Source organism: Neofelis nebulosa, chromosome 10 (genome assembly GCF_028018385.1).
Source record: "Neofelis nebulosa isolate mNeoNeb1 chromosome 10, mNeoNeb1.pri, whole genome shotgun sequence".
Classification (NCBI taxonomy): domain Eukaryota; kingdom Metazoa; phylum Chordata; class Mammalia; order Carnivora; family Felidae; genus Neofelis; species Neofelis nebulosa.
The window spans coordinates 9,596,396-9,621,688 of NC_080791.1; the positions used below are offsets into that span (position 1 = coordinate 9,596,396).

Below are 25,293 nucleotides of genomic sequence, written 5' to 3' on the forward strand. Positions count from 1 at the left end.
TGATGGACACTTACACTGCTTCCATATCTCAGCTATTGTAAATCATGCTGCAATAAACATAGGGTTACATGTATCTTTTCCAATTAGTGTTTTTGTTTTCTTTGGGTAAATGCCCATTAGTGGAATTACCGGATCATATGGTGTTTCTATTTTTAATTTTTGACTAACCTCCATACTGTTTTCCACAGTGGCCTTGCCAGTTTATATTCCCACCAACAGTGCACGCAGTTTCCTTTCTTCTCCAGATCCTCACCGACACTTGTTATTTCTTGTCTTTTTGATTTTAGCTCTTCTGACTGGTGTAAGGTAATAACTCATTTTGATTTTGATTTGCATTTCCCTGATGATGACTGATGTTGAGCATCTTTTCATCTGTCTGTTGGCCATCTGGATGTTGTATTTGGAACAATGTCTATTCAGGTCCTCTGCCCACTTTTTAATTGGTTTGTTTTTTTGGTGTTGAGTTGTATGGGGTTTTTATATAGTTTGGATATTAACCCCTTATCAGATACCTCATTTGCAAATATCTTCTCCCATTCAGTAGGTGGCCTTTTTGTTTTGTTGATGGTTTCCTTTGCTGTACAAAAGCATTTTATTTGGTATAGTCCTAATAGTTTATTTTTGCTTTTGTTTCCCCTGCCAAAGGAGACCTATCTAGAAAAATGTTTCTATGGCTGATGTCAGAGAAATTACTCCCTGTGTTCTCTTCTAAGATATTTATGGTTTCAGGTCTCACATTTAGGACTTAATCCATTTTGAGTTTTATTTTTGTGTATGATGTTAGAAAGTGATCCAGTTTCATTTTTTTGCATGTAGCTGTCCAGTTTTCCCAGCACCATTTGTTGAAGATTATCTTTTTACCGTTGTGTATCCTTGCCTCCTTTGTTGTAGAGTTGTTGGGTGTATTTCTAGGCTTTTGTTCTCTTCTGTTGGTGTATGTGTCTGTTTTTGTGCCAGTACCATACTATTTTGATTACTATAGCTTCGTGATGTATCTTCAAGTCTGGGATTGTGATACCTCCAGCTTTGTTTTCTCTCTTAAGATTGCTTTGGCTACTTGGGGTCTTCTATGGTTCCATACAAATTCTAGTGTTTTTTGTTCTAGGTCTGTGAAAAATATGACTGGTATTTTGATAGGGATTGCATTAAATTTATAGATTGCTTTGGATAATATAGACAGCTTAATGTTGATTCTTCCCATCTACAAGTGTGGAGTATCTTTCCATTTGTTTGTTGTGTTCAGTTTTTCTTTCATCATTGTTTTATACTTTTTGGAGTACAGGTCTTTCACCTCCATGGTTAAGTTCATTCCTGTGTATCTTATTCTTTTTGGTACAATTGTAAATGGGATTGTTTTCCTAATTTCTCTTTCTGCTATTTCATTATTAGCCATAGAAATTCAGTAGATTTCTGTATATTAATTATATATCCTGTGACTTTCCTGAATCCATGTATCAGTTGTAGTAGTTGTTTGGTGATGCCTTTAGAGTTTTCTATTTCAAGTATGTCATCTGCAAATAAAGTTTTACTCCTTCCTTACAAATTTGGATGCCTTTTATTTCTTGTCTGATTACAGTGAGTAGGATATCCAGTACTATGTTGACTAAAAGCGGTTAAGAGTGGACATGCTTGTCCTGTTCCTGATCTTGGAGGAAAAGCTCCTAGTTTTTCACTACTGAGTATGATGTTAGCTGTGGATTTGTCGTATATGGACGTTGTTATATTGAAGTAGTTCCCTCTAAACCTATTTTGTTGAGAGTTTTTGTCATGAATGAAAGTTGTACTTTGCTAAATGCATTTTTTGCATCTTTTGAGATGATCATATGGTTTTTATCTTTTCTCTTGTTAATGTGATGTATCACCTTGATTGATTTGCAAATATTGAACCACCTTTGCATCCTTAGAATATATCCCACTTAATCATGCTGAATGATTTTTTAAAAATATTTATTTATTTTTGAGAGAGACAATGCAAGCAGGGGAGGGGCGGGGAGGCGGGGGGAACAGATGATCCGAAGCAGGCTCTGCCCTGACAGCAGTGAACCCCATATAGGGCTCAAACTCACAAACCGTGATATCATGACCTGAACTGAAGTTAGATGCTCAGCCTAGTCAGATACTCACCTGAGCCACCCAGGTACCCTGGTGAATGATTTTTTTTTTTTAATGTATTGTTCAATTTGATTTGCTTATATTTTGAATATTTTTGCATCTGTGTTCATCAGAGATAGTGGTCTGTAGTTTTTGTATGTTGGTTTGTTTATTTTTTGTAGTGTGTTTTATCTGGTATTGGTATCAGGGTAATGTGGCCTCTTACAATGAATTTGGAAGTTTTCCTTCCTATTCTGTATTTTTGGAATAGTTTGAGAGGAATAGGTATTATGAACTCTTGTTTACATGTTTGGTAGAATTCACCTGTGAACCCATCTGGTCCTGGACTTTTTTTTTGGGGGGGGGGTGGTTTTGTTGTTGTTGTTGTTGTTGATTTACTGATTGAATTTCATTGCCAGTTATCAGTCTGTTGAATATTCTGTTTCTTCTTGATTCAGTTTTGAAAGGTTATATGTTTGTAGGAATTTATCCATTTCTTCTAGGTTGTCTAATTTGTTGGCATAAAACTTTTTATAATCTCTTATAATTCTTTGTATTTCTCTGATGGTTATTTCTCCTCCTTCAATTCTGATTTTACTTATTTGAGCTCTCTTTTTTTTTTTTTTTTTTTTTTTTTTAAAGTCTGGCTAAAAGTTTGTCAGTTTTGTTGATCTTTTCAAAGAAGTGGCTCCTGGTTTCACTTTGATGTAATAGAGTTTTTGTAGTCTCTATTTCATTTATTTCTGCTCTATATTATTTTTTTCACTTCTACTGGCTTTGGGTTTTGTACTTCTTTTTCTGTCTTCTCTAGGTGTAAGTATAGGTTTTTATTTGAGATTTTTCTTGCTTCTTGAGGTAGACCTGTATTGTTGTAATCCTTCCTCTTAGAATAGCTTTTGTTGCATCTGAAAGATTTTGGACCATCGTGTTTTCATTTTCATTTGTTTCCATGCATTTTTTCATTTCCTGTTTGATGAATTGTTGGACCCATTTACAGTTTAGTAACATGTTCAGCTTCCATATATTTGTGTTCTTTTCAGGTTGTGTGTGTGTGTGTGTGTGTGTGTGTGTGTGTGTGTGTGTGTGTGTGAGTGTGTGTGTGAGTGATTTCTAGTTTAATACCCCTCTGGTCAGAAAAGATGCATAATATGATTTCATTCTTTTTTAATTTGTTGAGACTTGTTTTGTGGCCTAACATGTTATCTGTTCTGGAGAATGTTCCATGTGCAATTGAAAAGATTGTGTATTCCACTGTTTTGGGATGAAATGTTCTGAATGTATCTGTTAGATCCCTTTGGCCTAGTGTGTCATTCAAAGCCAGTGTTTCCTTGTTGATTTTCTGTTTTGATGATCTGTCCATTGATGTATGTGTTAAAGTCTCTTATTATTAGCGTATTACTATTGATTTTTTCCTTTATGTCAGTTAATAGTTGCTTCGTGTATCTGAGTGCTTTCATGTTGGGTGCTTAAATACTTATTATTGTATCCTATTTTTGGATTGTTCCCTTCATGATTATATACTGTCTTTCTTTGTGTCTTGTTAGTTTGTATTGTAAAGTCTGTTTTGTATGATGTAACTATTGCTACCCCAGCTTTCTTTTTGCTTTCATTTGCATGATAAATGTTTTTTCCATCCCTTCCCTTTCAGTTTGCATGTATCTCTAGGTCTGAAGTGAGTCTCTTGTAAGCAGCATATAGATGGGTCTTGCTTTATCCTTTTAGTCATCCTGTGTCTTTGGATTGGAGAAATAACCCATTTACATTTATAATTATCAATAGGTAGGTACTTACTGCCATTTTGTTACTTGTTTTACGGTTATTATTGTAGTTCTTCTCTGTTCCTTCTTGTTTTGCTCTCTTCCCTTGTGGTTTCTTTAGTATTATGCTTGGATTCCTTTCTCTTTATTTTTTTGTCTGTTGCAGGTTTTTGATTTATAGTTACCATTAGATTCATAAAAAACATCTTATATAGATAGCAGTGTATATTAAGTTGATGGTTGCTTAAGTTTGAGCCCATTCTTACAGCACTAGATTTTTCTCTCCCCCACCCCCTACCCCCCCCACACACACATTTTATGTTTATGATATTCTATTTTACATCCTTTTATTTTGTGAATCCCTTGTCTGATTTTTCTGCCAGTGTTTAGGTGGTTTTCAAAGGTAGTTGCACAGATATGGCTGTTACCTTCGTATATGTGTGGGACAAGGTGAGCTCAGGATCCTTCACCATCTTTCCAGAACTCCCTCAGGGTGGATAATTTTTAAGGTTCTTGATAAAAAAAAACGTCAAATTGCCTTTCAGAAAAATTATAACCTATTTTATGGTTATACCAGCAATGTATAAAAGTGGCCATCTTATTGAGCCTTAGCTTACAAGAGTGTTTACTTTTTAATTTTTGTAAATATAGGAGGAAATGAGAGGTATTTTTTGAGATATAGTCTACATAACTTATTAGGTATTTTATTGTTTTTAATTCATGTTGTTCCACTTCTGAGGTTGAATATTCAGTGTTATATGTAAGCCCTCCAGAATTGTATAGGAAACCTTCCTTTTGTCTCCTAGCAGAAGGAATATAAATTTTTCTATCTTTATAACTCACTAAAGGTTTATTTATTTATTTTAATGTTTTTTATTTTTGAGAGAGAGAGACAGAGTGCAAACAGGGGAGGGGCAGAGAGAGAGGGAGACACAGAATCTGAAGCAGGCTCCAGGCTCTGAGCTGTCAGCACAGAGCCTGATGCAGGGCTTGAACTCAAAAACGTCGAGATTGTAACCTGAGCCGCAGTCAGTTGCTGAACTGACAGAGCCACCCACGTGCCCCAAGGTTTATTTTTTAAAAAATACATTGATGCATATATAGGATTTGGCTAGTTGAATAACAACAAAAAAGGAATCCCTCAATTTAGAGTCCCTTGCTTGATTTTGTTGTGACCATGCAGATTTTGTCCTTGGTACTTTGTTCAGAGCTAAGTAGAAAAGGGATGCAGACAGTAAGATCCAAGAATTCTAAGTTATTAGTTATGTTTAAAATGAGCTGTTGGCTGGGGTGCCTGGGTGCCTCTGCCAGTTAAGCGTCCGACTTCGGCTCAGGTCATGATCTTGTGGTTCATGAGTTTGAGCCCCGCGTCGGGCTCTGTGCTGACAGCTCAGAGCCTGGAGTCTGCTTCAGATTCTGTGTCTCCTCTCTCTGACCCTCCCCTGTTCACGCTTTGTCTCTCTCTGTCTCAAAAATAAATAAACGTTAAAAAAAATTTTTTTTTTTTTTAAAAATGAGCTGTTGGGACACAACCTTTTTGTATGTTGGAACTTTTATACACATTGGGAAAATCCCCAAGTGCAGATTTTTTTGTTGATAAAATTTGTTTTCCAAAACATGTTCTGTTTGTTCTCACAGGTCTATTAAATTCCTTGAGGGTAGGAATCACATCTCTTTGATTTTTGTATACTAAGCATTATTCCAGGCACACAACAGGTGCTCAGTGAATGTGTGTCTAATAGGCTCTTTAAAAGAGTAAAAAGACTCCGGGCACCTGGGTGGCTCAGTTGGTTAAGCATCCAGCTTCAGCTCAGGTCATGATCTCACAGTCTGTGAGTTTGAGCTCAGAGCCTGGAGTCGGCTTCAGAATCTGTGCCTCCCTCTTTCTCTGCCCCTCCCCCGCTTATGCTCCATCTTCCTCTGTCTCTCAAAAAATAAATGAATGTTAAAAAAATGTTTTTTTAATTAAAAAAAAAAAGTAAAAAGACTGAACTTGAAGTTAGAAGGCCTGTGTTTTTTTCCCCATTAATTCACTTGAGCTTTAGGACCTTTGTAGATATGTGACATCTTTTGAACCTCAATTTCATCTACCCATGGGTGCACTGCTTTTTCCATTTACTTCACAAAGTTGAGAAATAAATGAGATAAAATATGTTAAAGTATCTTGCGAAATTAAAAAGTACTGTACAGTTGTGAAACATCTGGGAAGTGCTTGGTAATGAGTCCCATTGTTAAGAAATTACCTGGAAGGATATGCCAGAGCCTGCTAGCTAGTCACCAAGAATCCAATGTTTCCTCTTCTTCCTCGACCTATCACTGGACTGTGTCCTGGCCTCTGTTGCATTTAGATACGGTTATGTGACTGAGTTCTCACCAATGGAGTGAATAGAAATAATGTGTTCCACTTCAGGCCCAACCCTTAAAAACCTATCGTGAGGGCTCCCCAAGCTTTTTTCTCCTTCTCTCTCCTTCTGTCTCCAGGTTGGGATGGAGACAGTCCTGGGGTAACTGTGGAAGGCTTTAAGGGTGGTGAAGCCTCCTTTAACCTGCTTGGAGGCATCTGCACCCATCCAGTTGTGCTACATGAGCAAGAAATAAGCCTCTGTTATATTGGAATCTCTGTACATTTTGCGGTCTACTTGTCATAGCAGTTAGACTACTCCTAACAATTAAAAGGAGCATGCTGACACATGCTCTACTTTTTCTTTAGTGCTTTATGTTTTCATAATCCTTATAGCAACCTTACAAGCAAGGGATCACAGATTAAAGCTGTAAGTGTATAGACATGTGGTCCATGTACTTACAAAACAAAATAGAAGAAAGAATGATATTTTTTCATTTAAGAATTTTTTGGTTGAGAAAAGTTAAATAATAAGATTTATGACTTGTTATTATTTTTTTATTTTTTGAATGTTTATTTTTGAGAGATCGAGCATGAGCAGGAGAGGGGCAGAGAGAGAGGGAGACAGAATGCAAAGCAGGCTCCAGGCTCTGAGCTGTCAGCACAGAGCCTAATGGGGGGATTGAACTCAGGATTCGTGAGATCATGACCTGAGCCGAAGTCAGATGTTTAACTGATTGAGCCATGCAGGCACCCCCTGAGATTTATGAATTATTATTAAAGTTTATTTACATACCTTATATATTTTTCAGTTTTTCATTATTGGAGGCCAGGATTTCAAAAGAGTATGAGGTATCTCTTGGTAATACCTTGCTTTAATTGGAATTTAGTGTCTAAATTTTTTCTTTAACATAATGTTAAAGCTATTATAATCAAGATACTCATTTTCTATTTATTAGCTGGTTCTAACGCATTTCATTATAAAAGTTTTCTGTTGGTGTGGGTACAGGTATCTAGACATCCTCTAGAAATTGGAGGACAAGACATTTTCCTCAAAAGAAGCATGTGTGAAACTTCCTATTACCTTCCTAAGGAATAATATTGGGGAAATTAAAATACATACTTATCCTTTTATGTGGCAGCACTTACCCAAAGTAACTGATAATACTGTATCGTAAGATTGAGGAGGGAGGGGGTCGCTTTAAATCTATTTAGGTTTGAGGTGGTCCAGTAATGTCCCTAATGTCAAGTACAATATTGATCAGTCTCCTTCTCTAGCATATTTTAGCATGTTTTACTTGCTAGAATATTTTGATTGTAGAAATAAATAATATACCATCAAACATAAAATAATTATCACAGAATGGACGCACTGTACTGTCTAGAGAGGGACCTGCCCCCTTTCTTCTTCAGCAATAAATTTAATTTGATACATTATATTTAGTAATCTGATTTCCCCTAGGAGGCTTGAGTTCTTCTCTGGGTTACAATTAATTCAAATCAGGAAATAAGCTGTGGACAGCAGATTAGAAATCCAGAAGGGTAAGAAATAAACCTTATAGTAGAGCTTTAAAAGGCAAGAGCAAAGGACAAAGCAGCCATAGGAAAGAAGAAAAAACTAACTGTATAAACAGGAGTTTGAAGGAATTAAGTGAATTGACAAGCTCAATCCTATTTTCTTGGATACCTTAGGAGTATTGAACTATTATATCCATACAGTAACTGATATTAATAATTGCCTTGAAAAGTAACATAAAACTGAGTTATGTTCAGAATACATTTTGGTAGAATGTGAGGTACATTTTATTTATTTATTTATTTATTTATTTATTTATTTATTTATTTATTTTTAATGTTTATTTTTGAGAGAGAGTGCACCAGCGAGCAGGGGAGGGGCAGAGAGAAAGGGAGACACCGAATTCAAAGCAGGCTCCAGGCTCTGAGCTGTCAACACAGAGTCCGACGCAGGACTCGAACTCACAAACCGTGAGATCATGACCTGAGCCGAAGTCAGATGCTCAACCGACTGAGCCACCCAGGTGCTCCAAGTGCATTTTAGAGTTTGTTCAGAACTTGTTATAATCAAGTTTTGGGTGGTTCCCACTGATCTGAAAATTTTAGTTAAATCAGGATGGCTTATTTCCTAACCAAATAGCTACTATTTACTTAAAAAAATTAGTTCTTCTTAGGTTGCGTAGAAAAAAGTACATGATTTTTGATTTCTGACTACCTAGTTACTCACCTTCAAATGCAGTTCCTTCAAATTATTAACCTTGGAGTGGGTTGAGTTCTTATCTAGTTACGCTAGAAAGAGGCTACATTGTTTAAAAATCAGATTCTTTTACGGAAGTGAAAAGCTAGTGTAATTACTAACAGATGAGTTTTTGGACTTCAATTTTTTTTTTTAAGTTTACTTATTTTGAGAGAGCACAGGGTGGGGAGGGGAGGGGCAGGGAGAGAGAGAATCCTAAGCAGGCCCCACACTGTGAGCAGGATGGGGGAGGGGGGTGGCAATGCAGGGGCTCTAACTCACAAACCGAGAGATCATGACCAGAGCTGAAATTAAGAGTCTGATGTTTAACCGCCTGGGCCACCCAGGCGCTCCTGTGCTTCGATTTTTAAAGTTGAATCCAGTTGGTATCTTTCATATAAATTGATTTTAATACTTTATATTTAGCTCCCCCACCACCGCCCAACCAAAGCTATGTCTACATTCTTTGGAATCTATCACTTTTCTAGAAAAATTGTTTCAATACAGCAGAAATTGCCTTCTACTCGGCTGATCATTTGTTTAGAGGTACTTTGCAGCGAGATAACTGGTTGAAGCTGCTGAGATTTTATTTCTTCAGTTTATAAGTAGAGTAAAACATTACGGTTACACTAAAAGAAATATATTTTATTAAAGTGACTTTGCAGGGTTATTTGTCATGGCACACTAAAGACACTCCTAAACAAAATCTACCGCAGTGCCTCACATGTGGTAGATGTTTAAGAAACATTTGTTGAATGAGCATTGAATTTAAACTAGTTTTTGTTGTCATAGCAACCTACAGGCAAAGTGTCAGGGGTGCTGTATTTTTTTTTAATTTTTTTTATAAATGTTTGTTTACTTTGAAAGGAGGGAGGACAGAGCTTGAGCGGGTGAGGCAGGGGTCCTATATTTAAAAGATTCTTAACTAGAAAATATTAACCATCACATATTAATTGTATTTATTTGTGTCCGGAATGCAGGTGGCGATAAAAATAATAGATAAATCTCAGCTGGATGCAGTGAACCTTGAGAAAATCTACCGAGAAGTACAAATAATGAAGATGTTAGACCACCCTCATATCATCAAACTTTACCAGGTAGGACTTAACCTTATTCTTCTCCATGCTTCTCACAACCCATTCTCTCTTTCACATCATTTTTCTCTTTTGTGTGAGTTTTTTCACTCTATTAAAAAAAAAAGATGATTCTATGGTTTCATTAAGCTGGGTACACCCATTTTCTGTATTTTAATAAAAATCTAGGAAGTAAACTAGTAGCTTAATTTTAAGTCGTCTCTCAGACTATAAGGTATTTAATTCAAAAGTTTGTAGTTTTGCTTTTCTGATACTTAAGCCTGTTGTCTTTTGGTGGTGGAACCATTAATGGGGATATGGCAGTTTGCTTATTTAAAAAAAAACACTTTATGTTTTTTGAAATACAAAGGTTAAAATAGCGTATTACCTAGTGGCATACTTGGTAATACTTAGAACCCAGTCGTATATTTTGTTTGGGTTATTTTGTCAGATAAAGTAAATGAGCCATTTTTTAAAAAAAAATCAACTTTATTGAGATATAATTTTGTAAAATAACTATACCCATTTAAAGTATAAGCTGTGTTTTTTAAAAGGAAGATTTTCTCCGATTTTTAAAGAGTAATTCATGTTGAAGAATGACAATGTAATACAAAACATTTTTTTAACATTTCTATTTATTAATATGTAGAATTCTTATATTGGAAAACTATTTTTAAGCTAAAATGTTACACTATGCTAGCCTACGACTTGTGTCTCCCTGGTGTGATGTGTGCACCCAGTGGTATTGCTGTCCTCAGCCTGTACTGGCTTGTAATATCTGTAACATTTTCAGAAGTTTTGTGAGTCAATTAATATCATGTTAGTAGCCCAAAATTGGCAATGGTGGGAGTATTTATACCACAGGAAGCTGTTCACAAGTCAGGGCCATTTTATTTCCCCCCCTACAGAGAGCTAATACTGGCCCACCACTGTGTATACTCACATGGGTTAGCACAAGTGTCCCTGGGGCATAAGAAAATACCAGAACGTCTAACTATGTGTATTTTTTGTATTTATCTTCTTGTGTGCACTTGATCATGTATATAATGTGTTTATACAATTATACAGTACAAGTATGTAATTTGTGTCTCTTTATGTTCATATAAACATACGCAGGTACGTGTATATATTTACATGTACGTGCCTATGTACATATGTGTCTGGCTAGACAATTGGTTATTGATAGAGATTTGCAATTAAAAAGGTGTGGAGACGTGGAGACCATTAGTGTTACCATTAGAATGACAGACTATGATGTGCCACTCAAAACAATTCCCAAAGTTCTAAAACTGCACATGGCACCTTAGGTCATATTTACATCACGGTATTTCTTCCTTTCAGCCTTTTTTTTTTTTTTTTTTTAATTCCTAAAGAGAATACTTATAAGAAACTAATCACAGCCTTAGAAGTCTGATGAACCATAAGCTAAACTGAGGCTACAACTACCATGTTTCACACAATTCCATCTTTATTTGAGCTAAATAATCAGTTAAATTGACTTACTATTTGGCTTATTTAGATGCAAATTGTAGATAGCTCTTTTCTGGCCTGATTGGGAAGAGTCCTAAACCTACATGTTAGAGCAAAATTAGTCTTCAGTTTGAGTAGATGGCAGTTAAATTTTCACTGTTAGCTTGTGCCAGTACATTAAAAGATAGTGTTACAGAAAATCTAAAATTCACTCATTTTGAACTTATCAATTCATTTCCTTTTGGCTCATTATAGTTTGAAATAGCAAGTCAATGACACTGACACGCTTCCTTTTCCAACCTAGAAAAACTAATTTAAATAAAACTGTACAGCAGTGAAGTTATGAAGAAACTTTTGAACATTGTTTTTAAAATAACAGTAGTTTATAACAGTATGGCAGTACAGTAGGAGAAACATCCTATTGTGCCAGATTATTTAGGATATAGGCCAGATAAACTGAGCTCTATTTTATTATTCCTCAATCAGAGTCTACCAGATAGCACAAGGCTAGAAAAGTCTGTGAGGTGATAAAAAGTTGATCTTCAAAGCTCCTTCTATCTATATTAATATTTCTTAAACTTGAACGTGTGTAACAATCACATTTTCTGTTTAAAAAATTTGTTAAAATGGGAATTCTGTGTCAGTAGGTCTGGGGTGGGGCCTGAGATGCTGCATTTCTAACAGGTGCCTGGGCAGTGCCGCTTCCTCTGATCCATGGGCCAAACCTGGAAAAGAAAGAACCTAGATTTTTCACAGAAGAGTTAGCATAAAGATACCGTCAGTCGTGTAAACTTTGCCACCTCCTGAATTATTCGTAACTTGGGTACTCTTACTAGTAGTTTTATTTAGTAACTCCATAGAATGTTGAATTAGAATAGAATTAAAATCCTTTCCTGTCAGACTAATATGGAATTATTTATCAATAGGTAATGGAGACCAAAAATATGTTGTACCTTGTGACAGAATATGCCAAAAATGGAGAGATTTTTGGTAAGCACTTCACTGTTCTTTAAATTTGTTCTTAATTTGAATATGTCACTAATCTTCACGAATGTAGTATTTTCTGTTAATTTTCCTGCTCGTTTAAGAGTTGGTAACTAGAACCTTTTAAGGATTAGAATACAATAAAATATTCAGTATGACAAAGATATGGAATATAACTTATTCTCTCGTATTCATGATGTTTATGTTTTAAAGCTGTTGCTTAATTTTGTCATCTGCATGAGAGAAGGGAGAATCACAGACAGGAGGAAACTTGGAGTCATATTGCAAGGGGGATTTTCTTTCCTTTTATGTTTCCTTTTATCTTCATTTTTTACCTTTCCTTCCAGGGGCAAAATTAGTCAACAAATACTTACTGAGTTCCTACTGCGTCCCAGCATTGTTTTAGGTATAGAGGATATAGTGGTGACCTAAATAACATGGTTCCTGCTGTTGTGGATCATACGGTTTAGAAAGCTCCCAACTGTAGCTCTAAGACCCTGGGCCAGTCACTGTACCTCTCTGGGACTTGGTTGCTTTATCTCTGTTAAGAGAGCATTTGATTAATTGCGTTTTATGATCCATTCTAACCCTTGAAAAATTACAAATATTTTTTTTAGTGTTTATTTAGTTTTGAGAGACTGAGTGCAAACGGGGGAGGAACAGAGATAGAAGGAGGCACAGAATCCGAAGCAGACTCCAGGCTCTGAGCTGTCAGCACAGAGCCCTATGTGGGACTTGAACCCACAAACCATGAGATCATGACCTGAGCCTAAGTCAGATGCTTAACTGACCGAGCCACCCCGGCGCCCCTGACCTGCCCATTTAAATCCAAAATGGTTTTTAAACAGCCTTTGTGAGGAATTATTTACCTACAATAAATTGCATATATTTAACATGTACAATTTAATAAGTTTTCACGCACATAACATACACACACACACACACACACACACACACACACACACACATCACCACAGCCAAGATACCCATAATTCCCAAAGTTCCTTTGTGCCCCTCTATAATTTTTCTTGGCCCAACTCACCACCAAGCAACTGCTGATCTGTTTTGTGTCACTGTATGTTAGTTTCTGTCTTCCTTGAGTTTTATATAAATGTGGCCATTCAGTATACGCTTTTTTGTCTGGCATCTTTCGCTCAGTGTAATTATTTTAAGATTCATCCATTTTGTTGTGTGTATCAACATATCATTTCTTTTTATTGCTAAGTAGTTTAGAAATAGCTTTCTATTTTATAAATATATCACAGTGTATCCATTCATGAGTTAATAGACACGTGGGTTGGTTTCTGGTTTTGGCTGTTAAACATGAATTGCTCTGAACATTTACGTACAAGTCTTTAACTTACAGTCTACCTTCAAGTAATGACTTGCCACCTCACATATGGTATGAGCCTTAACGTACTATACTTTTATTTTCTATCTCCTGGCCTTTATGTTCTTCTCAGACATTTTATTTATCCCTTATTTTATAAAACACAAAATACAGTGTTGTTACTTTGGTTTAAAAAGTCAGTTATGTTTTAAAGAAATTTCGGTATTGTCTTTTAAAATCTTACATATTTCCGGGGTGCCTGGGTGGCTCAGTCGGTTTAGCGTCCAGCTTTGGCTCAGGTCATGATCTTGCAGTTTGTGGGTTCGAGCCCCGCGTCGGGCTCTGTGCTGACAGCTCAGAGCCTGGAGCCTGCTTCAGATTCTGTGTCTCCTTCTCTCTCTGTTCCTCCCCTGCTCACGCTCTGTCTGTTTCTCTCAAAAATGAATAAGATTTAAAAAAAATTTTTTTGAATCTTACATATTTCCTAGTGGAGTCATCATTGCTACATCCCTCTATAGAGATGCACATTTTCATTTTCAATTCTTTGTGTAGATACATACCTTGATCTGGTGTCATTTGTCTTCTGTTGGAAGGATTTTCTTTGGCATTTCTTGTAATGCAGGTCTGTTGCTGATGAAATCTTTGTTTTTGTATGTCTAAAGTCTTTGTCTGTTTTTGCAAGATATTTGTATTGGGTATATATTTCTAGCTTGGGTTTTTCTCTTTCAGTACTTGAAAGATGTTGCTCCACTGTGTTCTCATGTGCATCATTTCTGACAAGAAACCTGCTGTGTCTTTTTCTTTATTCCTCTGTGTGTGATGTGCCTCTGTTCTCTGGCTGCTTTTCCAGTTTTTTCTGTTCATTACAGGTTTCAACAATTTGGTTGTGATATGCCTTTGTGTGGTTTTCTTCATGCTTCTGTTCATTGAACTTCCTGGATCTGTGAATGTACAGCTTTCACCAAATTCAGAAAAGTTTCAGTCATTACATTCTTGACCAGTTTTTCTGAGCCACCCCTGTTTCCTTCTCTTTAGAGACTCCAATTATACATCTGTTAGGCTGTTTGAAATTGTTCTACAGCTCACTGATGATGTTTTTCTGCTTTAAAAAAAATTCCTTTGTTTGCCTTTGTTTTGTAAATTCCTTTGTAAAGGCTTTGTAAAAAAAATTCCTTTGTTTCATTTTGGATAGTTGCTCTTTCCGGGTCTTGAAGTCATCGAATCTTCCACGATGTCTAATTTGCTGTCACTCTCATCCAGCGTATTTTTCATCTCACACGTGGCAGTTTCCTGCTCTGTAAGCTTGACTAAGGCCTTGTGTTTTTTTTCTTTTTTAGATCTACCATGTCTTTAGTTGTCTTTTTTTAACATCTGGAGTATAGTTTTAGTAACTTGTAATGTCCATGTCTTCTAATTCTCCTATCTCTGTCAGTGCTGAATCTGTTGTGAATGGTTAATGTTTCTCCCCAGTTTTGATCAGATTTTCCCGCTTCTTTACCTGCCTGGTAGTCTTTGATTATGTCAGACATTGTCACTTTTACCTTACTGGTTACCATATGTCTTTGTATTCCTATCCCTCTTCTTTAGCTTTGATCTGGGACACAGTTAAGTTACTAGGAAATAATTTATGTCATCTGAATCTTCCTTTTATGATTGGAGCAGTGCTCACTCTAGGTATCGTTATTTCCCACTTTGGAGTCCTCTATCCGATGCCCCATGGACTTGGGGTGTTTTTTTTAGCCTGGTCAGTAGGAATAGGCAGCATTCCTGGTACCAGACACTGTTCTCTCTAATCCTCACAGATGGTTCTTTTTCTGGGTTTTGGTAGTTTTCTCACATGCATGTGCCATGTCTTCTCTCCAGGATGCTCACAGATCAAAGCTGTGGGCTCCTCAGTGTGTGTACTCTCTTCTTTGGTACTCTGTGTTTTGTTACCTCCATTCACCTCGTTCTCCTGAGACGCTCAGGGACTCTGCTGGGCGCTGCCTCAGGTTCTCCTCCCTACCCTGTGGCCTAAACCCTCTTTTAAGCCATAGTTGAGGGTATTCGTAGGTCTCACCTCACTTATTTTCTGCCCCTCAGGGATCACTCTTCTTTGCCTGATGTTCAGTGTGCTATAAACCAGTGTCTCATATATCTTTGTCTTTTATTTGTTGTGGGGATTGTCTCGGTACATCCAGTCCTTGTTCCTCCATCTTGAATGAAAGCAGAAATCTCCAATCCTGTCAAAATTACCTTTAAGTTTAGCTATTTTAAAAGGAAGACAAGTTTCTTCCATTCCTTCTCTTCTTGTTCTTTTCCTCTTTTCTGTCTTCTGTTCTTTTCCTTTTTATTTCTGTCTTACTCTGTCTTATATTGGCTCATGTATTCAGTTTAGTCAGTCTTTCAAGAAATCTTTACCAAAAACCAACCGTGTGTTACATACTGTTCTACCTGGTAGGAATACCATAATGAAGAAAACAGACAAAAATCCCTCTTATGAACTTTACATTCTAATGTGGGGAGAGATAAAATAAAGAAATTAAGTAGAATATATAGCATATTAGATGGTGGTGAATGTTATGGAAATAGTAAAACAAGGAAAACAAGGAAGGGGCATTGGGGAGTAGGGAAGTTGATTGCAGTGTTAAATAGAGTGATCAGGGAAGGCCACACTGACATTTGAGCAGAGACCAGAAACTACAGTCAGGTAGATGTGGGGAAAGAGTGTGTTCCAGGGAGAGCAGAGACCAAATGCAAGGGTCCTGAGGCAGCAGTGTGCTTGGTATATTCAAGGAATAGTGGGGAGGCCTGTCTGGCTAGAGATAGGCAAGCAAGAGAGAAGAGTAAGAGTGAGCAGGGAGGAAGAATAGTAGTAGGAGATGAGATCAGAAGGGCAAATGGGAAGCAGGAGTGGTGCACTATAGGGGCTTTGTAGGCCATTATAAAGACTTTGGCTCTTAACCTTGAAAGAATTAGGGAACCATTAGAGGGGATTGAGCAAAGAAGTGATTGCATCTAATTTTACTTTTTTTTTTTCAAGTTTATTTATTTTGAGAGAAAAAAATGCGAGAGGGGGAGGTGCAGAGAGAAAGGAGAGAGCCAGAATCCCACACAGGCTCTGCACTGCCAGTGCAGAGCCCATTGTGGGGCTTGAAGTGACAAATCGCAAGATCATGACCTGAGCTGAATTTGGACACTTAACCAACTGAGCCATCCAGGCGCTCCTAATTTGACATTTTAAAAGCACCACTCTGGCTGTTGTGCTCGGAATGGATTGTAGTGAGTGAGAGTAGAAACAGACCAGGCTGTTCCAGTAGTCCAAGTGAGAGATGACGATGTCTCTGCAGGGTAGTGGCAATACACGTAGTGCTATGGGTCAGATCCACGGTATGTTTTGCAAGAAGAATCAGTAGGATTCCTTGCGAGGTGGAGACCACCTAAATAGTGACTATGATTGGAGAAATGACCCATGTCATATTCCTAAGGCCCTCAAACATTTAAAGACTGGGAAAATAGGAGGAGCCAGCAAAAGAGACAAGAGAATGCAGTGTCCTGGTTACCAAGGAACCAGGAAGTGAAGCAAGTGTTCTCAGGAGGGTGGTGTGAATGACTGTCTATGTCAGATCAAGAAAGGTGAAGAATGATAGTTGACCATTGTATCTGGCAGTTGGTAAGAGCAGTTTTGGTGGAGTGGGTGCGTCAAAAGCTACATTGCAGGGCTTTAACAGCAAATAGAAGAAAAATGGAGAAAGCAGAAGACATGGCTGTTAGAAAGATTTCTCCTTCAAAAAGGGAGACTAGAAATGAAGTAGTTGAGAAGAGCAGTGGGGTCAAGAGGTTAAGTCTTTACCCAATGGAATAGTTTTAAAGCTTGAAGGTGTAGTTTTATGAGTCAACTAGAAATGGCTATTACACGTCAGATGTCATTTCTGTGAAAAGGGAATATTCTGAATTGTTCTTTCTTGCCAAGACTTTTGATGGTAAAGGTTTGGATCACATTGTTTTTATAGAAATTGAAATGTAATTTTGGGATTGTTCAATGTGTATAGTTTATTTTTAATATAAAATATCTAGGGTAAATGGGGACAAAAAGACAGAGTAAACTGTAGCTTCAGGTAGGTGCAAGCAAAGAAGAGACTGACAGCCAGCCAGTTTCGGAGATGAAGCCCGTGAGGAAGGAAAACACAAGTGAAAAATGCAGTTCATGGAACGTTAATCAAGTAGTGAAAAATAGGTATAAGATTGTTTTTAATGTTTACTTATTTTGAAAGAGAGAGAGAGCATGCACATGCGAGCAGGGGGAGAGGCAGAGAAAGTGGGAGAGAGAGAATCCCATGCAGGCTCCACCCTGTCAGTGCAGAGCCCGACATGGGCTCAATCTCATGAACCTTAGTAAGACCATGACCTGAACCGAAATCAAGAGTCAGATGCTTAACCGACTTGCCACTCAGGCTCCCCAAATATGTATAAGATTTTAAGTGAATTCTGAGCCAGAAATGTCTTAAATCAATTGGAGGCTTAGATGAAAAAGAACCACATAAGTAGTATTAAACTATATATTAAGAACTATACATAAGTTTATCTTTAATGTTTACAACCTTGGACATACTCTTTACACTTTATAAATATTCCTTTAGTGCACACTTTATGTTAGAGGGTATTGTGTTCCTTTTTTTTTTTTTTTTTTTAATTACCTTAGTTTCGTATTTAGTTGGCCAGCAAATCATACCCCGTGTTCTTGAAAAAGTGACTTGAAATTAAATCCTTCTGTTTCCACAGTCATCACCCTAATCTGGGCTTTCATCACCTCGTGTCTCAGTTATGAAGACTTCATGTTTTACCGCTCCCTATTTCTTTTCCAGTCAAGTGCATTTCTGATATAATTCCTGTTTAATCTTCCCTAGATACTGTTCTTATTATATTACTTCGGTGTTCAGTTACCTTCACTTCCCATTGCTTTTTGGATAAAATCCATACTCTTCCATCTAGAAATAGGGTATCTGCACTAGGTAAATGGATGTGCCCAACTATTCCTTCCGTAAGTCTATGGATTACCCTTAGTAACTGACACATTATGCTGTCCACTTCAGTTGATAAACAAGTCTTCCTTTGTTTTTGTTTTTGTTTTTCATCTCTCTTGGTCTGTATTTTTCTCTTCCAAATTTTATTTTTTAAAAAGTTAAAAATGTACCCTGTAAGAAGTCAAATAATTCTGCAACATTTGTTAGAAACAAGATAAGTTCCCCATCCTCCACCCCACCCCCATTTCCCTTCATCAGAGGCAACCACTTTCACTTCTCTTAGCTGATTAGATTTACCTCCTTTTTCCTAAGTAAAATATGTTTATTGCTGCTGCTGACTTTTTCTATTGTAGGCATAATCTTTTGAATACTTTTTGAATTCTTTCCATAGTCCTATATGTAGGAGGTATATCTTTGAGACGTGTATGTAAGGACCAGTTGTGAGAGACCTTGAGTGTTCGGATAAAGGGTTCAGATTATTTCTTGGAGTGGGCGTCTGAGAACCAAAAGGTGGTGATGTGTGGTAAGGACTTTTTTAAGGAAGATAAATCCAGCAAGGATGCATGGTCTGAATTAGAGGAGAAGGAAAGAGACCATTTAATAGACTGTTTTAATTGTCTAGAGGTCAGAGGCTAAATGCTTAGATTAAAATGTTATTTGTTGGGGGGCACCTGGTTGCTCATTCGGTTAAGCATCTCATTCTTGGTTTTGGCTCAGGTCATGATCTCACGGTTTTGTGGGTTTGAGCCCTATGTTGGGCCCTGTGCTAGCAGCATGGAGCCTGTTTGGGATTCTCTCTCTGCCCCTCCCCACTTGCACTGTCTCTATCTCTCTCTAAATAAATAAATAAACTTTAATAAATAAAACAAATAAACTTTAAAAAATGAAAGAAAATAAAATGTTATTTGTTGGAATCATGAGATAAGATTTTAAGTAAAAGGCATTTCTGATTCTGAAAATAACAAGTAGTATTTATTGAGTACTCCCTTTTTGTTGGGTACTATTTAAAGTACTTTATATGATTTACGTATTTAAATATCACAAAAACCTTGGAAGTTAGGCACTGAAAGACTCACAGTCCAAAGTCACACAGCCAGTAAGTGGTGGGGTCTGGATTTGACCCTTGCAATCCCAGAGCCTATATGTTAATAATTTACCACTTCTCGAGAGTTCTTATTGACTGGCTGTCAAGAGGAGAACCTCAAGAGTTAGGATTTAAAGCAAACACGATTGAAGAATATCTGTGATGTGGTTGACAGCAATAGAGAGGTCTGGTTTCCAACTAAAAAATTACAAATTAGACTTTAAAGGTGCTGTTGGAGATAACACCAGGACATTTAGTTTGATGTGACCTTTTGGCCATTGAAGATATGAAAGCAAACCCCATTCAAAAGAGAAGTTAAATTCAACAGTAAAAAAAAAAAAAACAACCACCCAGTTTAACAATTGGCAAAAGACTGGAACCAGACACTTTACAAAAGAAGATATATGAATGGTCAAATAATAAGCACATGAAAAATCATTCAACCTTATTAGTCATCAGAGAAATTAAAGACTATAACGAGATAACATTACATGTCAACTAGAATGGTTAAAATTTAAAAGGCTGATAATACTACTAAATGCCAATAAGGATTTGAAGCAACGAGTATTCGCATATACTGCTGGTGGGAGTGTAACATGGTACAACCATGTTCTTGAGAGAACCGTTTTTCAGTTTCTTATCGAGTTAAATGTACATCTACCTCTTACCCAGCAATTCCATTCCTAAGTATTTGCCCAAGGAAAATGAAAACAAATATCTGTAAAATAACTTGTACAAGAATTATCATAGCTACTTTTTCTCAAGTGGGAACAACCCAAATGTCCAGCAGCAGGAGAATGTATCCCAAACAAATTGTGGTAAAGCAATAGAATGGAAGACAGACAGCACAGCAGTAGAAAGGAATGAACTACTTTCCACATGCACCAGTGTGAATAAAGTTTACACACATGGTGCTGAGTGGAAGAAGCTAGATGCAAAAGAGCATATCCGTACAGTTGGTTACCTTTACATCAAGCTCTAGAAGAGGCAACACAAATACATAGTAATAGAAATTGGAAGGTGGTGGTCTCTTTACTGTTTATGGGGAGGGGGGAGAATTGACCAGTGGCAAGAGGGAACTGTCTTGGGTGATGGTAAATTATTGATTTGAGTGGTGGTTATACAGCTTTACTCATCACATCTATGCACATAAATCTCCACCCTATACTCTTACTACTTCTGGGTTTGAGAATTATCTGCATAGACATGATTGAGTGAAGCTGTAATTAATAATGAGATCTTAGAAGAAGGCTAAGAATAAGATGTGAGTTTTGGGGGCGCCTGGGTGGCTCAGTCGGTTGGGCGGCCGACTTCAACTCAGGTCATGATCTCGCGGTCCGTGAGTTCAAGCCCCGCGTCGGGCTCTGTGCTGACTGCTCAGAGCCTGGAGCCTGTTTCGGATTCTGTGTCCCCTCTCTCTCTGACCCTCCCCCGTTCATGCTCTGTCTCTCTCTGTCTCAAAAATAAATAAACATTTAAAAAAAAAAAAAAAAAAGATGTGAGTTTGGTGACGACTTCTTTAAAAGGCAGTTGGGAGAAGTGGGATTGGTGAAGCAGAAGAGCGTCTTGGGAAGTAAGGACAGTTTCTGTCCTGATTAGACAAAGGGGAGAGAGCCTAGAGTGAAGGGGGTGTGTATTTGGTCGTCGTCAGATCACCAGTGACTTGGAAGAGAGTGATTTTCAATAAATGGGGAAATAAAGCCAGATTTCAAGAATTTATAGATGCCTGGATAGTGAGGAGAGGAAGAAAGGTCCAAAAATTTATTTTTGAGGTCTTGAAGGTAGAAGGGAGGAGAGAAGGACAGATTTGAGGGATAATTAGAGTCTATAGAATTCAGTACCATGTCATGGTTTTGTTTGTGGTAGTGGTCTTGGTGTGAAGAAGCTAGAAAAGAATATAGGCAGGAAAGAAGGAATGGTTGGTGGAACAAGACCCCAGGGTAGACAGGAGGTAGTGGGATCAGAAGCACAGAGGGAAGGTTAGCTTAGACGAGAGGAATTCCTCCTTCTCTGAGAAGGTAGTGCATAGGTGCAGTCTCAGTGAGAATTAGAGTTTGTGCTGAGGACATGACTGAGGATGTAGCTTTGGGATGAAATAGAAGCAGGAGGAGTTGGTTAATATAGATTGAATTCATTATGTAATGTAGCAGATGAAAAGTCAGGGAAAGAGCAGTATGTCAGACACTGCAGCGTGGGGAAAGGTTTAGAGCAGCTGGTGGTGCTCATATGATATTCAAGGGATGAATAAAAGCATCAGTAATTAGCAGTGAGGGAGTTCACGGTAGACTCACAGTCATCAGTGCTTTCCAACCCAGCAGGAGAAAAAGTAGACAATAAGAAGGAGCCAGGTTAGGGATTGCAATGACAGAAGGTCAAATCCATGTAGGCATTGCTGTGGCCAGAGAGGTCACAGTTGAAATGGCTGACTAGGAGGTCCAAGTTCAGGAGGGAGATAAGTGAAGCAACCAAGGGGTCTCATGAGCTAAGAGAATAGGACAGTGGAACCACCAAAATGAAGAGGGTGAAGTTCTTTTGGGAAAAAACATACATATGCAAAAACAAAACCTCTAACCTTGAACCAGTACTTAACTTCTCAGCAGCCTGCCACTTTCCAGTTCTCTTCTGCTCTTGGCACTGGTTGCCCCAACTGTGTCCTGCTAATTCCGGAAAGGCCTTAGGTCTTTGCACGCTCCTCATCTGCTCTTTCTTTGCATAGAGAGAGGTTTCCTGTGCCATCTGGTTTTCTTGCTCCATCTGACTAGGTTTACACCAAAAGAGTGATTTAGGTAGCATGCTGGGAATGCCTGATGATTCATGCATCATGAGGTTATGCTGTTTATGCCCTTTGTTTTTGGTTTAATTAATTAGATTGCACCTCATGCTGTAAACAGTTGAAATAGCTTTAAAGGAAAATAATACAAAAACAATAATTCTAAAATATAAACAAGGATAAAGAACTGAAGGGCCCCTGAGTGGCTCAGTTGGTTAAGCGTCCACCTCTTGATTTTGGCTTGGGTCGTGACCTCACAGTCGTGAGATCAAGTCCTCCTTTGGGCTCCGTGCTGAGTGTGGAGCCTGCTTCACATTCTCTCTCTCCCCCTCTGCCCCTCTCCCCCGCTCATGTCCATGCTCTCTGTCTCTAAATACTAATACTACTACTAATAACGAATCAGAAAATGTTATGTAAGAGTAGAAAGCACTCGTGGGAGGTAGGAGGAGGAAACACAAATATGCAGGCAGTAGGGCCCAAGAACTTCACATTTGGCCCTAAGCTTTCTGGCTCTCAAAGTGAAAGAGAGATACAGTCATTTACAGAAGTTTATCTAAGAGAAAGAAAGATACCTATTCCTCAAAGCAGAACTTTTCTTGGTAGTAAATTCTACAGTACATTTTTCCTTTGGGGTTTCTTATTAGAGATACAAAGTAAGGCATCTTTTTAAAATTTTTTTTTTCAACATTTTTTATTTATTTTTTTTGGGACAGAGAGAGACAGAGCATGAACGGGGGAGGGTCAGAGAGAGAGGGAGACACAGAATCGGAAACAGGCTCCAGGCTCCCAGCCATCAGCCCGGAGCCTGACGCGGGGCTCGAACTCACGGACCGCGAGATCGTAACCTGGCTGAAGTCGGACGCTTAACCGACTGCGCCACCCGGGCGCCCCGTAAGGCATCTTTTTAAAACAAAAATTCAATTAAAACTGTTAAAACTTTGCAGGACTTCCATTGTTTTTGGAATAAAGCCCAGGATTCTTATCAAGGCCAGCAAGCGTGATTACACTCCACACACCCTGGCTTTAAAAATCATAAGGATTGGGGCGCCTGGGTGGCGCAGTCGGTTAAGCGTCCGACTTCACCCAGGTCACGATCTCGCGGTCTGTGAGTTCGAGCCCCGCGTCGGGCTCCGGGCTGATGGCTCGGAGCCTGGAGCCCGTTTCCGATTCTGTGTCTCCCTCTCTCTCTCTGCCCCTCCCCCGTTCATGCTCTGTCTCTCTCTGTTCCAAAAATAAATAAAAAACGTTGAAAAAAAAATTTTTTTTAAATAAAAATCATAAGGATTATCATTTCTTGAACACTTACATGTGCTAGACCTTGTGCTAAGTCCCATACACATTCTGTCGTCATTTCGTCCTCTGAAAACCTTATAAGATAGGGACTGTTAATATCTCTGTTTTACAGTACAGGAGGCAGTTGAGCAGTTTGCCTGCCTCACAGAGCAAGCAAGAAAAGTGGCATAACCAGAGCTCGAAGCCGAAATCTGAGTTCAGAGCTAGAGCTTTTATCAGCTCCTCTGCACTAACTGGTTGTGTGTCCTCTTAAAGTTCTTTGAACTTAAGCTTCTTCTGTCCTAGTGACTTTGCATGTTACTGTTCCTTCTGCCTTAAGGATTCTCTGCCCTCCCTTTATCCCCTTAAGCGTGTCAGTTGATTGAATTGAATTATGAGAGATACCATTAAATGTAATGTCATTAAAACTCAAAAACCAGGCAAAGCATGTAATGGTTTTGTCCGCTTTAGTGGATATAACTGTTCTTTTTTATCTTTCATGAAAATTGGAAGCCTTTGAGCCCCCATCTCCAGTACTTTGGAAACCATCCAGTGGCCTTCTTGCCAAATCTAACCTATTGACCAAAAAATCTATATGGCTGATTTCCATAGTGGTTCTCCAAATAGAAATGTGTAAATTTCCAAATCTACGTTCATGTGGATCTGGAGCCTTAGAAAGCCCTTTGTTCTTTACATATTCAGATTTTGCCTTTTATAAAGGCCTAGCTAAAGTTCCACATCTTCAATAAAGTCTTTCTCAGTTAATTTTGTCTACATTGGTTTTCTCTTATGAGACCATTATAGTTCTTTCTCCTGTATAACTCATTTTAGAATTTATATATTACCTTTCATTATTATTTAAAGTGTGTGTATCTTTTTATCTCTACTAGTTTCGGAGCTGAGGATTCGACACCACATAAACTTAAATACCTGTTGAATGAATGTTGAATGTAACAGTCTGCTTTGGCCTTATACACCTTATTTATTCGGTGAAGGCAGGAGAAGCACACTGCCAGGTTAGGCGGTCAGAGGTGCTTCTTTGTTCAGTTTCTGAAAGGAGTTTTCTGTTGGTTTACTCTTCAGGAGATAAACATGAATGAGGAAATACTAACTGAATCAAGGGAGAAAATTGGCTTCCTCTAGTTACCACCCTGCAGTTACATTCTCTCTTCCAACTCCCACACCTCCCTAAAATAACACTTTCAGAGTTATTTATAATGGTAAATAAGAGCATATAAATTTGTTCTGAGTAATTTTTGTTACCTAGTTCTTCTATAGCAGTTGTGCTCATCTCTGAAGGATACGATTTTCTTGACCTGACAGCATGGAGGATGTAGTGGTAATTGAATTTGCTAAAAAGAGCCTTGAGTTATTTATAAAAAGATTTGACTCTTTAAAAATTTTTCCTTCGGAATCATAGGTGTGATTAATGAAAGTTATTCAAGATTCCTGCGTTCTTTAGAACTATTTCTCATATTTGTCTGGGTGGTCACATGCAGTAAACGGTGCAAAAATCATAGGGTGGTCACCTTGTCAGACAGTTTGGGCACTGTTCAAACAATTAAACCGGTAGTCAGCAGATTCCGGCCTGGTAATTAAATTACCCAGGGCCTTTGTTTTCAGATTTCTGCTCCTTGATACGCTTGCTGTGTCTTTCCAGGCCAAGCATGTGCCTGAGGTTTATTGATTCATTTCCTGTCTTGCCCTTTCAATGGTAACATACTAGGATGCTGGCTGTGGTGACTGAATAGGAGCTTTGTTTTAGGCATAATACCTTTAGACACTTGGTTACTCAGAGAACCTAAGGGACAATTTTTGTGGCTTTCTGTCACTATCTTAACAGCATGAAGGCAATTTTAGAGAAGTT

The 25,293-nt window shown here is 38.0% G+C and overlaps 1 protein-coding gene across 2 annotated transcripts in view; it reads left to right on the forward strand.

The window, feature by feature from the left end:
* SIK2 (salt inducible kinase 2) overlaps positions 1–25,293 on the forward strand; it is a 121,467-nt gene that overhangs the window by 9,534 nt on the left and 86,640 nt on the right. The window contains exons 2-3 of one of the 2 annotated variants that reach the window (XM_058690216.1): positions 9,421–9,537; positions 11,910–11,973. In XM_058690216.1, the coding sequence (XP_058546199.1) occupies positions 9,421–9,537; positions 11,910–11,973 (181 nt within the window). Of the gene's footprint in view, positions 1–9,420; positions 9,538–11,909; positions 11,974–25,293 lie in introns of those variants that run through there. The other variant, XM_058690217.1, reaches the window with a different exon arrangement.